At 44.6% G+C, this 13126-nt stretch overlaps 1 protein-coding gene across 2 annotated transcripts in view; it reads left to right on the forward strand.

Moving 5' to 3' along the window:
* vps13b (vacuolar protein sorting 13 homolog B) overlaps positions 1-13126 on the forward strand; it is a 339886-nt gene that overhangs the window by 182270 nt on the left and 144490 nt on the right. For both annotated transcript variants that reach the window (XM_079164264.1, XM_079164265.1), the window contains exons 28-31: positions 1771-1837; positions 4716-4991; positions 5382-5538; positions 7421-7532. In XM_079164264.1, the coding sequence (XP_079020390.1) occupies positions 1771-1837; positions 4716-4991; positions 5382-5538; positions 7421-7532 (612 nt within the window). The remainder of the gene's footprint in view (positions 1-1770; positions 1838-4715; positions 4992-5381; positions 5539-7420; positions 7533-13126) is intronic.

Below are 13126 nucleotides of genomic sequence, written 5' to 3' on the forward strand. Positions count from 1 at the left end.
GTGATTTGCCAGATTTTAAAATCAGCTCACCCGTGTACTCAGCGATCGTCTTGAACTGACTAGCGTCTTGCAGACCTCCCTGTCTTCGTGCAGTCGGTTGATTTATGACCGGGCCACATGTTTTCCACCCAGTGCGGAGAATCAACCTAAGCCAGGACAGTGTCAGTGGTTAGACAGCTCTAGAACGTAAAGGTGTCTCGGGTTGTTACATCACGCTGCTCTGCTCGCCACAGGTGTGTGTCCAATTGCTTCTGAGACAGAGCCAACCCGTAATCTCTTTAGTAGACCTCTATGACTCCCTAAGTAGATAATGGGTCAATTTACTTATTTCTAGGTTATTTCAGTTTAATGTGCTTTTAACAACGTGGTCTCAACACACTTTTTAAACTGAGCAAAGTTCTGGCAGAAGGAGGCACTCCATCATCCAAGCCAGGTTCTAGTCATGGCTGTTTAGGGCTCCTGGCCCACTCTAATCTGTATCGTCCACCTATACAAGAGAGCCCACTGGGGTCGGGGTCCATATTAATCATTCTGAGCAGATAATTGTTAGGTATGTCATCACCCAACCCATGTTATTTGTGTGCAGCGGGTCCGATTAAATCGAGCCTGTCAGAGAAAAAACGTCTCATCTGGCCTCGGGCTGTCTCACTGCTGGAAAATGAATGGAATAATAGATAGGGCCGGCAAATATGTGAGGTGAATATATATAATTGAATCTCTGATTGTATCAAAATAGGACCAAAAAAGAAAAGGGTGGGCGCTCATGGAAGCCGTAGGTGTGTGGGCTCTCTAATCATGGAGGAGAGGTGAACAACTTCCCTTCCAGTGGGAAGATTAGAAATTAGGAAGCTGCTTCTTCTCCTTGTTTTAGCCAGGTCTTCCTTAGCAACGGTGCTCCACCCCTCCGAGAGAGAGAGAGAGAGAGAGAGGACGGCCGGTGACAGTTCACCCTTATTGGCTCCAAGAAGCAGCTCACACAGATTGGAGCTGATGTCTTCCAGCTGTTCCCCAAATGGCTCGGAGCGAAGGATGGCTGGATTGGAACCGAGGGGGGGGGGGGAGAAACGAAGAGCTCTTGGGGGGTCCATGTGTATTAGTCACTCTTACAGCTGAGACAGAGATTACAAAAGAGATATTCACACAGAAAGTTGCCTTCTCTCAATGAGCTCTCAGTATCCTGCTGGGGGGCGTAAGAGATATGATGCAGATGGCGTTGAACCGTTCCCATTGTGTGAAACTTTTTGCCATACATGTGTTGCGCACGATTTGGCATTCTACAGTCATTTTTACAACTCTGTGTGTGTTGTGTTTTATACTGTAGCATAGTGTTTGTGTCGTGCTGCATAGCAGAGTGATGATTGTTGTGTCCATCTTACCGTTAACTTCTTTTTAATGTCTGCTTTACAGGTGCCTTCTGCTTCTTACGGATAAAAAAAAAGGAAATCGATTGTCACAGAAACTAATCATGCATCACCTGGTTTATGTTCATATAAGTTCCCCATGTTAATACGCATGTTGCATTTTGATTATTATCTGAAAGCACGGTCTAAAATATAATAGTAGTGTCACTTTTCCATACATAATGAACCTGCATCTAAGTCTCAATGTGTGCCTCCGCTGCTGCAAGTTTGGTGAAACTGTTAGTATTAGCGTGTGGGTTGCTTATCTGAATGTAATTTAGCCATTAAAGAGATATCATCAGTCCCCTGCCACAACAGTACGAGTACTCCCAGCTGCCCAAGTTAAGCGTGGCCTTGTGTGTCTCTCCAGGCCAGGGCAGGGCTTTCACTCTGACCACTATGAAGGACTCATTCTGCAGTGCAAGGAGACAGCCGTGGTGAGGCTCCTGTCTGTCCCAAACCAGACATAGCAACCGCCCTTAGGCCTGTATACACTGTGCCTCTGCCGTTCTGCTGCTCCCAATCAAGGCCACTCATCTCTGCTCATGCTGGACAGACAGGAAAATAAATGAAAAGCATTGTTTTGGGCTATAACGCAAGGTGTGCTCGAATGTGATAAATTGATACACCTTAAAACTTCCATAATTGCAATTTACGGCATAACATTCCCCTGTCTCTCCAGTGGCTCTGATTGGCTGGATAATCAAGCCAATGAAATCTGGTGACAAGCGTTCTTGTGTGTGTGCGTGTGTGGGAGGAGACTAGGACATGGGCCTCCATTCTCTTGTTGATGATTCTTATTCTGGGGATGGTCTTATACTGGTACCTAACGCATGGTAATGTGTTGGATCAGCATATTCTCACTGCAATGTTTCACACCAGCGGTTGGTCAGTACTCCTCAGCTTTAAACTGTGACAATTTAGGTAACTGTCTAATGTCCGTTTTGGAAGTGTCAGGCCCGCCGTGTCAAAATACGCTCGTTAAAGAGATTCTGATTACATGCACAGTGTCTTTACAACTCACATGACTGGCGAGTGACAAACGAGTCAAGTTTCTAGCGACTCCCGTGAGTCACATGACTTAACGACACTACATGACTAACAACGTTAACAAATCTTGTGGCCAATTACACAACAGCTCACGACACTAAACTCACGTTACTAGCGAGTGACAAACGAGTCAAGTCGTTTAGTGACTACCATGAAGTCACGTGACTAATGTCACTAACGACTAACATGACCGACGACAACAACAACTCACTGAACCAACAACTTGACTAACGACACCAACAAATTTCGTGACCAATCGCACTAACAGCTCAGGACCTTAAGGACTCGCGTGAATACCGAGTGACAAACGAGTCAAGTCGACTAGCGTGAGTCACGTGACTAATGTCACTAACAACATGTGACCGACGGCACAAACAACTCACCTGACCAACAACTTACATGACTAATGACTCACGTGACTAATGACACTAACGACTCACGTGACAAACGACACTAACAACTGACTTAACAAAAAATGTCAACGTTTACTTTAAGTTTTTCACGTGTGTAAAGAACAGCTGTCTCTTGTCCAGGAGTCTGTGTTTGTGTGGACCATCCATCACCACTCTCACCGGGGTGTCTGGCTCTTGTCAGTTGTTCTGAGCGTGTAATAAGTTTCAGCCCGGTGCGTCGCATACAGACGCTAAACATTGCATGTTAAACATAGAGGAGCACTGACCAAACTGTGATATTTGACACATTGTGGGTTGTTTGGATACAGCAGAGTTTACATTATTGAATTAAGCATTAGATAATGTACACTAGATTATTTGATGAGATTTGTCAACAGCATTTATCTACAGGTTGGGGATTTTAAGGGCTTTTAAATTGTAGCCTACTTTTTACATTCAACATACTGCTCATCCCAGAATGCAACAGCTGCTTTAATGCTGTAGTTATTACTGAATCGTATAAGACCATTCCACAATGTTCAAGCTGGTGCTACTCCTTTTGGTTTTAATCAGTTCTATATTTCATTTTTCCAAAGTGATCTTGAGGTTTCATGCTTTTCTGTCCTTTTTTCCCTATTCCTCTCTATCTGTATTTAAATCATTATCTTCTTTGCCCCCATCCCTGTGACTCCTTGCCTTCTCTGTCCCTTTCGGCACCTACCTCCTCTGTCCTTTCCTCTCCTACCTCCTCTGTCCTTTCCTCTCCTCACCTCCAGTTCGGAGGAGGGTGTTCGGAGCTCGGGCGGCTGTGGAGGAGTGGTGCTCTCTTGCACTGACAAGCTGAACAGACGCACTGTGTTGGTTCGACCCGTCAGCAAGCAAGAATCTTTCAGCCACTTCTCTGGCTTTTTCCCTCCTGTAAGAATCCGGCTCTTCTCCTTTTTAGCTGACCCTGCCTAACCTCCAGTAACAGTGGCTCAAACAGGTTCCGTGTGCTCCTCAGAGAACAGTTGTTATAATGTTGCTTTCAAAATTATTTATTATTTATATAATTAAAGTCATGGTAACAGTGACAAATATATGACATCATTTACACAGGGCTTTGAAGGAAAATACCTCTACGGGTACTTATGTAACACACTTGAACTCTGAGGAATGTACTCTAAACATGTTTTTTGTTTGTATTTACTGACATTTATTACAGAAGGTCTAAGAAATGGTGCAGATGTTATGCTTTTAGACATTTACACATAGACATAAATCACTTTCTTAGCAGCTATAAAGTCCACTGTTACTGGATGTATTTGCAGACTTTACAGCGATGTTTTAAGCAGATCTGCCTTTCTTTTAATCACGCAACAGTTGGAGATTATTTTCTTCTACTCTGGGATTTTTACCCTGCATTCGCTTTGCTAATCACCCATAAGGTTGGAAATCTGATCAATCTGAAATAATTCCTCCTCAGAGTTCAGCTGCAGTCTGTCAATTGCTTTTATAAGACTTTCTGCTTCTCATAAAGTTTGTAGATCTAACTTACTATACAAAACACATTTGTTCTCAAACCCTTTTTAGCTAGTAGCTTCAGCTTGGCTTGTTAGAGTTGTGTACCACAGGGGTCTGTTTTTTTGGCTGAGGTTAAGTCTTTTCCCTGGCCCAGTATTCTGATGAAGATTTTAGATAAGTCACTTGATTGGAGAATTTTTACTCAAAATGTATTGATAGTATAAAGTCAAGAGGTATGTTGTTGTTATTAGCCAGGCTTAAATGTCAGCCAAGAAATCAGACCGAAACAACACAGAACCGTTTTTTGTCTGTTGCTCTGTGCAATGATACGAATCACCAGTGTGATTTCTTCCGTCTGACCGCCGGCCAGACTGCAGCCAAAGTCCTGGAGGGCTCCCACCAGCAGCACGGCTTCCTGTCCATCACGTACACCCAGGCCGTCACCAAAAACGTCCGTCACAAACTCACCAGTCGGCCAGAGCGGCCGTCGCGAGGCGGCGCCGCCACCACCGCCAGCCAGCGGCTGACCACGGATCCTCTGGCGGACAGCTCACCTCAGTACCTGAGAGAGATCCTGCTGACAGCTCAGCCCTTCGATGTGGTGCTGTCCTGTCCCTTACTGGCTACTGTAGCGGGGGTGTTCCAGGTAGGGGAACAGTGTCTGTCAGTTCCTGGAGCATCTCAAGGCTTCTCAACAACGAATCATTTATATTTTCATTTTTATGTGTGCATAAATAAATGTCCACATTGAATGCTTTGTTAGATTCATTTTTGCAGTACTTTGGGAAACTGAGGGATATACAGTAGGTTTATAGTCTCAGTCAGATGAACTCAAAATATCAAATCATTTTAAAATCATTTGGCATTTATAATTACAAATTGTCCTTGAACTCTTAAGGAAACTCACGTTTCTTGCAGTTTGCTAGGCTACTCCATGATGAGGATTTATTGACTTTTTTGCCATCTGAAACAGCCATTAAAACAACAAACCTCATGATTAAGATCTTATGAATTCTGAATGTTGATGTCTTTTCAGGCCACGGTACCAAGACGCTACAGGGAGCGCGGGAAGTCGGCCGGTCAGCCGATGAGAAGCCACACTCTAACCTCCCGGTGTTTGCCTCTCATGTACATCAACACCAGCGTGATCCGGGTCTTCTGCCCCGGGTCGCCGAACAAACACGCGGCGTCAGGTTAGACGAGATCTTGTCGCTGTTGAACGCTCGCTTGTGTTTTTTTTCACATGGAAAACAAACAATGGGACAGTGTTAGGTCACAAGCTGTGTTTTTGATTCCTCTAGTCTGTGGTGTCGGTATGAAAGTCCCCGTCATGGCCGACCAGACATAGCAGAGCCACCACATTAGACATTTGCTATGAGAAACAGTTGAGGTCCTGAAGAACAGACCACAGTTTTATACACTCCTACAGAATACCAAATCCTTGTCTGTCTGTAGTAATGACTAACAGTGGTAAGGCAGTGTTCTGTCTTCATGTCCCACATTATTTGCGTATGTTTGTGTATCATGTGCACTGTGGGTGTTCACATTTGTTTAAGCATTTGCAAAATTGTGCATGTAGGATAAACGTGCTTCATATATACACAGTATACTGCACTTTATTGAGAGGTGTTGTCTAATGTTCTGCCCCCCTCATGTACAGCGGGTAAAATAAGTATTGAACACGTCACCATTTTTCTCAGTAAATCTATTTCTAAAGGTGCTATTGACATGAAATCACCAGATGTCGGTAACAACCCAAGTAATCCACGCATACAAAGAAAACAAATAAGTTCAGAAAATAAGTTATGTGTAATAAATTGGAATGACACAGGGAAAAAGTATTAAGAACACGCTTACTGAAATGTATTTAATACTTCCTACAAAAGCCTTTGTTGGTAATGACAGCTTCCTGTATGGAGAAACTAGGCGCATGCATTGCTCAGGTGTGGTATTGGCCCATTCTTCCACACAAACAGTCTTCAAATCCTCAAGGTTCCGTGGGCCTCTTCTATGAACTCTGATCTTTAGTTCTTTCCATAGATTTTCCAATGGATTCAAGTCAGCTGATTGGCTGGGCCATTCTAGCAGCTTTATTGTATTTCTCTGAAACCAGTTGAGAGTTTCCTTGGCTGTGTGTTTGGATCATTGTCGTGCTGAAATGTCCACCCTCGTTTCATCTTCATCATCCTGGTAGATGGCAGCAGATTTTTATCAAGAACGTCTCGGTACATTTTTCCACTCATCCTTCCTTCAATTATATGAAGTTTGCCAGTGCCGTCTGCTGACAAAAAGCCCCACACATTGGGATGATGTGCAGTGCCATTTGACCTCCAGACATGGTGTATTATGGCATCCAAAGAGTTCAATTTTGCTCTCATCTGACCAGACTCTATTCTCCCAGTATTTCACAGGCTTGTCTAAATGTTGTGCAGCAAACTTTAAACGAGCTTCAACATGCTTTTTCTTCAGCAGTGGAGTCCTGCGTGGTGAGTGTGCATACAGGCCACGGTGGTTGAGTGCATTACTTGTTTTCTTTGAAACAATTGTACCTGCTAATTCCAGGTCTTTCTGAAGCTCTCCACAAGTGGTCCTTGGCTCTTGGCCAACTCTTCTGATAATTCTTTTCACACTGTCAGAAACCTAGCGAGGAGCACCTGGCCGTGGCCGGTTTTTGGTGAAATGATGTTCTTTCCACTTCCGGATCATGGCCCCAACAGTGCTCACTGGAACATTCAGAAGTTTAGAAATCATTCTGTAACCAATGCCCTGTCAATACCACCTTTAGAAATATTTACTGAGAAAAATGGCGATGTGTTCAGTACTTATTTTACCCGCTGTATATAAATAGAGAGGACAAAACAATTAGACATCTCTTAATATAATGTAGTCCGGTACAACACTACTGGAAACTACATCCTCAATAATAGATAATAAAATCAGAAACAACGCTCCGCAAAAACATTTATATACGAGGTAGAATTTAAGGCAGAACTGTTTCTTTGGATTGCAGTGGATTGTACAGGTGTACCTAATAAAGTGGCCCCTGGGTGATTGTGTGTATGTGTGTCCCACTAGAGCCCCAGGTGAAAAGAGAGGACACCCTGGTCTTAAAGCTGGGCTCCCTCAGCATGGCTCCTCAGGCTGATAACCCCCTGACCCGCACTGTGCTGAGAAAAGACATCTACCAGTAAGACCAACTCTCTTCTAACTACAACCTGTAATTGACAAAAAATGGGTATTCAATGTTTTCAATAGAAGATCGATATTAAAGCCAACCATGTATGGCTTTTATTAAAGTCATTTCCATAGTAAGCATTACATTGTAATGTGATAAAGAAAATGTGTTCTACACACTAGTACCAGGTATTTTCCCTTCTCTTCTGTTTGCACATCCTCTGGTCGTCCTCAGTTCCACTGCTTCGTACGGAAGCTCTGAGAGGCAAGTGAGAAAACAAATTCTGGTGTTCCATTTTTTTTACGACTGATAGAAACAATTTGGCCAGGATAATTTTTTTATCTCATTTCATTTCTTTTTTTTACCTAGGAAAGCAGGTGGGGGAAAAAAAAGAGGTTTGTTGTTGTAATACTCATATCCGCCACAAGAGGATCAAGTGCACCGATACCACACGATCTAAAGAGGACTAAAAGCATTCATATTTTCTTCCAGGTGAATTTGAATGTAAGTAACTTTCTAACACAGTATATATGTACCTTGTGTTTAGAAGGAATGAAGAAATACACCTACAGCAACAAAAAGCACCTGCCAAAACGTTTTGTTCCACCTGCTTCACAAATGGAAACAAATCAGGAACTGACAAAGATTATCCTGGCAAAAGCCTTTTCCCTCACCTGTTCTTAAGTCATGAACACAAGAGAGGAAATGATGTAGAATAGACTGAGAAAATAGATCACCGGATTATTTATTTTTCTCACTGCCCCCTCAGGTTTCCATAGATTCAAGATAATGTGCAGGATATTGATCACTGAGTCTATCTCAGAGTCTCCCTCTCCCTCTTTTACACATTTGAACTTTCGGGCTTCCGACACCTCTTCTATTATTACATCCCATCACGCTCACACATTCTTCTTTAAAAGAAACAAATCACTATGCTGGTAGAATTAGACCACCACAACACTCGATATTTGACCACAGTCCATTGGAGGCTCTATTCAAATGTGTCTTGACTTCAAGTCGCACTCCATAAAAGCTGTTGTGAGGCAAGTGTGTTTTGGTGTCACGGGTGTAATTCTACGGCTGTTGTTAGGGCAGAGCGAGTGACAGCGCCACGTAGCGGTCCAGCTGCCGCAGCAGTGACAGAGAACAGTGAGTGACACCTCGGGGGTCTGCCGGGCCCTCCAGCTGAAACATAAGACTGTTGACACAAGCCCCACCCCCCACTCCACCTCCACTGTGCCATGTGGATCAAAGCAACTAGGCAGGGAAAATCTGGACTTCTGAGAGAAATAGCTCTGCACAAAACACATTTTCCTTCCTCTAGGCAGCTAAAAGAATCTGGATTGTGTCATAGCTGCCTCAAAACCGCAGCCCCACAGCGTGTGTGTGTGTGGGTGTGTGTGTGTGTGTGTGTGTGTGTGTGTGTGTGTGTGTGTGTGTGTGTGTGTGTGTGTCAGAGAGCGAGAGCAGTTGTGTGAACGGGCAGATACGGAGCTGGCAAACACATGTAATGAGGGAGATAAAAGTGGTGCCAAATGCTTTGTGCAGCTGCAAGTGAGATGTGAGCTGACACAAGACGTGAAGTGGAGAAAAAGAAAAAGAAAGAAAAGGTCAACAAAAGGAGGGGGAGAGGCCGCTTTAGGCTTCAGTGCTGCCTTCGGTCGGTGGAAGTGTCACATGCAGGGAGATTACATGGAGCAGGGAGGCAGAGGGGGGACTATGTGCATGCCTGACAATCTGTAACCATCAAGATGGGGAGGAATACCACACTCTGTCCAACATTGTCCACATGTCTTCCAGAGTAGCAAAGCTATCTCCCTCACAGTCTCTCGTTTGCTTGTTTGATGTATTGGAGCAGAGATGGTATTGATCAGTAACCATAGCTACTGTTTTGCCGGGACTTTTGGGGAGTGTTTTTTTGTCTTTTTCTTCATCCCCTCTAGTTCCACGCTGTGCTGAAATGTGCTCTTTGTTTTGTTGCAAGTTAGCACAGCTAATGGGTAGTAACTACTCTGTTTCCACGGCAACAGTTCCCTAGATTTATTTTGTTGATGCGTCTGCCGTGTTGTTATCATGTCAGATGATAAATGACGATCTTGTGGGCACGGAAAGAGTTTTTTTCTCAAGACTTTTTTCGCCCCAAAAAACCAGTGAGACCAGCCATGCAATTTCACCGCCATATTGGCCAGTAATGTTCCGCCTGTGGTAGTTAGAGGGCCGACGGCTCATGCGGCTGTGGTGCCCACATCTGCTCGTAGGCATGGGTCGCCTCGCACGACGCTCCACCCTGGCCTGGACGCGAACACGCCACCGCGCAGCCCCCCTCTGCACGCACGCACACCGTCGGACAAACACAGTGCGCTCAGTCATGCATTCACTCCCAGATGTGCAATGGACACAGCTGCATCACTGTACCTATGCGCACACCAATGCACACTGTTGTCACAAACACTTGGAGCAGGCATGGCCATGTGTACAAACACGCCCACATTGGCTTAACCTCCACACACAGAAGCCCAGAGCCACCACTTCCCTCTCTGCAGCGAAACCCGGGAATTATGTCAGACCGCACTCTGTGTTCATTCTTCCACGTCCAACCGTGCATTATCCTCACCACCTTCCCCCGTTCACATCTGCCCTCCAATTTTGGGTCGATCGCACTCACGGGGTCACATGATTGATAACCCCGAGATCAGGGACTCATCTGCGACGTGCTTCATCTGCGCGGAGAGATCCTCTGCGTGTGCTCCCCCAGGTCGCGTAGAGAAAGTCAGAGTGGGAGTCTGTAATCATGCAAACCAATGTGTGTTTACAATATGGAACCAACCGTGGCCATGAGGAGAAATATGTCTGAGTGCCGATAGCCATTTGCTGCAGTTCTGTTTAAAGCGCGCCACTAATTACATCCGTTGTCATAATTGAATGACTGATCCGAGCAGCCGCGCTGTTATTGTCTACTGTATATGAAATGATCGCCTCGCGGTGTCTAAAAGCGGGATTTACTGTAATGCCACCCTGCGAGAGAAGACGAAGAGTGAAGGCTGAAATAGCCCGCGTGTGTAAACACCCTGACGGAGCGCGTCTCGACGCTGTTCCGACTAACACCAGTCTCTGACACGCTTCAAAGCTCCCCGGCTTCCCTTCCAGCCTCCAAACTTTCAGAGCACAGCGCGTCTTTATCATTTAGCCCGGATGGATTCCCTCAAAGAAGGTCAAATAAACCTGTGTGACTGTAGAGCCGCTAGAGCTAAGCTGTTATCCACGCCAGGTTCATTTGGTAACAATTAACACCGCTTCATTTGATCATGTGATGTCGAATATTGTTCCCCCGAAGGAGGCCTGTCCCCCGCAAGCGGCTTCTCCGCTAAGCAGGAATTATGACACGGAGCTGCAGGCTTTTCCCCTGCTTCTCCCTCTCTGTCTTCGGCTACAAGGCCGCTGTCAATTTACACAGCTGAAATCATTTTCCTGCCTCCAAAAAAAGCGGGCTTTTTCCAAGTACATGAGCGCCGGCTCGGGGAATGTCCAGCATGCATTCAGCCCCTGGCTTTCTTGTGGTTTGGGCCCTCAGTAAAAATCTCACAGATCTTTTTACTCCCCACTCCTCTCATTCTCTGTTTTTCTCCCTTTTTTTCTTTCTCCAATGAGATTTTTTCACTGATGGAACACTTAAATTGAAAGCTTCTTGTATGCCGTGGTGAATGGGGACCACTCTGTTAAAGTAGCATGTGGAGATTTTTTAAAGGGCAGAGAGACAAAGTGAAAGTGTCTGGTTGGGTTAATACTGACCTTTTATCAACGACTTATTCATTTTTGTATGTGCCGTATTGTGTTTTAGCTTTTTTTTTTATTAAATCTGTTTTTTTCCTGCCTAAAAACAAATAAAATATTTAAAATTAAGAAAATGTAACATTTAATGCAACTAAAGCTTTAAAAATGATGCTATTATAATGATTTTTACAACAGCACTCAGTGTTTGCTGTTAGAATACAGCAGGAGTTTGGGCAGTCTTCTTAATATTACTGAGAAGAAGATGAGTTATGCCTAATACCTGCTGTCTAAACAAAAGGAGAAAATTAATTCAACTCAGTTGAATAATTCCTCTCCAAGGAAAGTTGAAATAATGAAAGATGATACAGTTGTGTCCCTCCCTGTTTGCCATGCTTGTGTCCATGTGTCTGCACATGTTTCTGTGTGTCTTAAAATATCCGTCCCAGTTTCCCGACATCCCCACACCTCCATGACACAGCTCCAGATTCCATCACATGCTCGGTTACCTCATGGTCTGTCCAAGGGAGACTATGGGGGGGGGGGGGCATCCCGCCGCCGCTGCTGCAAAGTATGTTTTTGTTTTTTTGTTTGGATTAGCGTGCATGCCTGCGTTTCCACGGTGACGGCAGACACGGCCGCTGCGTCAGCGATGATGCTGAGCCAAGTCGACATGATGTGGCTGCATCCACGGCTCCTCCTGTGTCTTTTTCTCACACACTTTCCAAAATATGTCTGGAGCATTTCTTATTTTCTGGTCTCGTCCCTCTTTTTCTCCCTACTTTCTTTCCTCATGTCATGTTTGTCTCTGGAGTTCATAACTCACTCTACCTCTTTAGCAGTTACATCCCCATCATGTAAATCCTCATTATCCTTATTTTCTCCATATTCTTTTATCTTATCTTTCTTTATTCTATCTCTTTTTCTCATCAGCAGCTTTTTCTTTCTATTCCCCTTTTTTCCTCACTCTTTCTCCATCATTCCTCATCTCCACCTTCATTTCTTCCTTCCCTCCTTTCTTTCTTCCTTCCCTCCCCCAACTTTCTTTTTTAATGTTATGTCTCCTCTTCTTTTTGTTATTTCCTTCCATCGCTGTATTCCTCCTCTCCTTCTTCCCTTGCAGGCTTTCTTTTTGGCTGCAGTATTTGTATATGTCATAATAGCTCTTTTTCACACGTCCATCCATTGCTTCTAACTCTCCCCCCCCCCCCCTCCCTCTGCTGTCCTTTTTACCTCCCATGTCTTTTTTTCTATTGTTTTATTTCTCTCTGTCTCCATGTGTATTTGTTATTTCCTCCCCGCTCTCTCGCTCTTGTGTCGGTTAGACTGGTCCCAGTCCCAGCACACTGTGGTCAGTAAGCAAGCCCCTTATTGCTGTTGAATGGCTGCCTGGCTAAGCCCACATGTATGTCCTAATAAGTGGTTGTGATGGGGATCTCCCCTCCGCAGATAAACACAACCCGCTGAAGCCAGGACCCTGCCTGTTACTAATAAAACTCCCTGGCACTCCGTTATAAGCACCCTTCTCCTCCTCTTGTAACATCCTTGTCATGTGAGGGGCTACAAGCCCCCGGGGAGGGGGGGCTGCACGACTCTCTCCTACTACCTGACAGTAAGGGATTGACCTGGTCAGAAACCTTCGTACTTTAGTTTGCCTTCCACAGTAAATGGCTCCATATTTTTACAATATTCTTTTACAGAATTTAAAGTTGGTCTCGCTGCTATCTCTGCTGCATTGTGGGCTCTTTAAGGGACAGGAACTTCCTAATTAGACTTTGACTAAATAACTGTTAGGCTTCAACAGCTATAACAACATTTTGGATACTCGGCCCAGTCTT

Source organism: Pholis gunnellus (genome assembly GCF_910591455.1).
Source record: "Pholis gunnellus genome assembly, chromosome: 8".
NCBI lineage: Eukaryota > Metazoa > Chordata > Actinopteri > Perciformes > Pholidae > Pholis > Pholis gunnellus.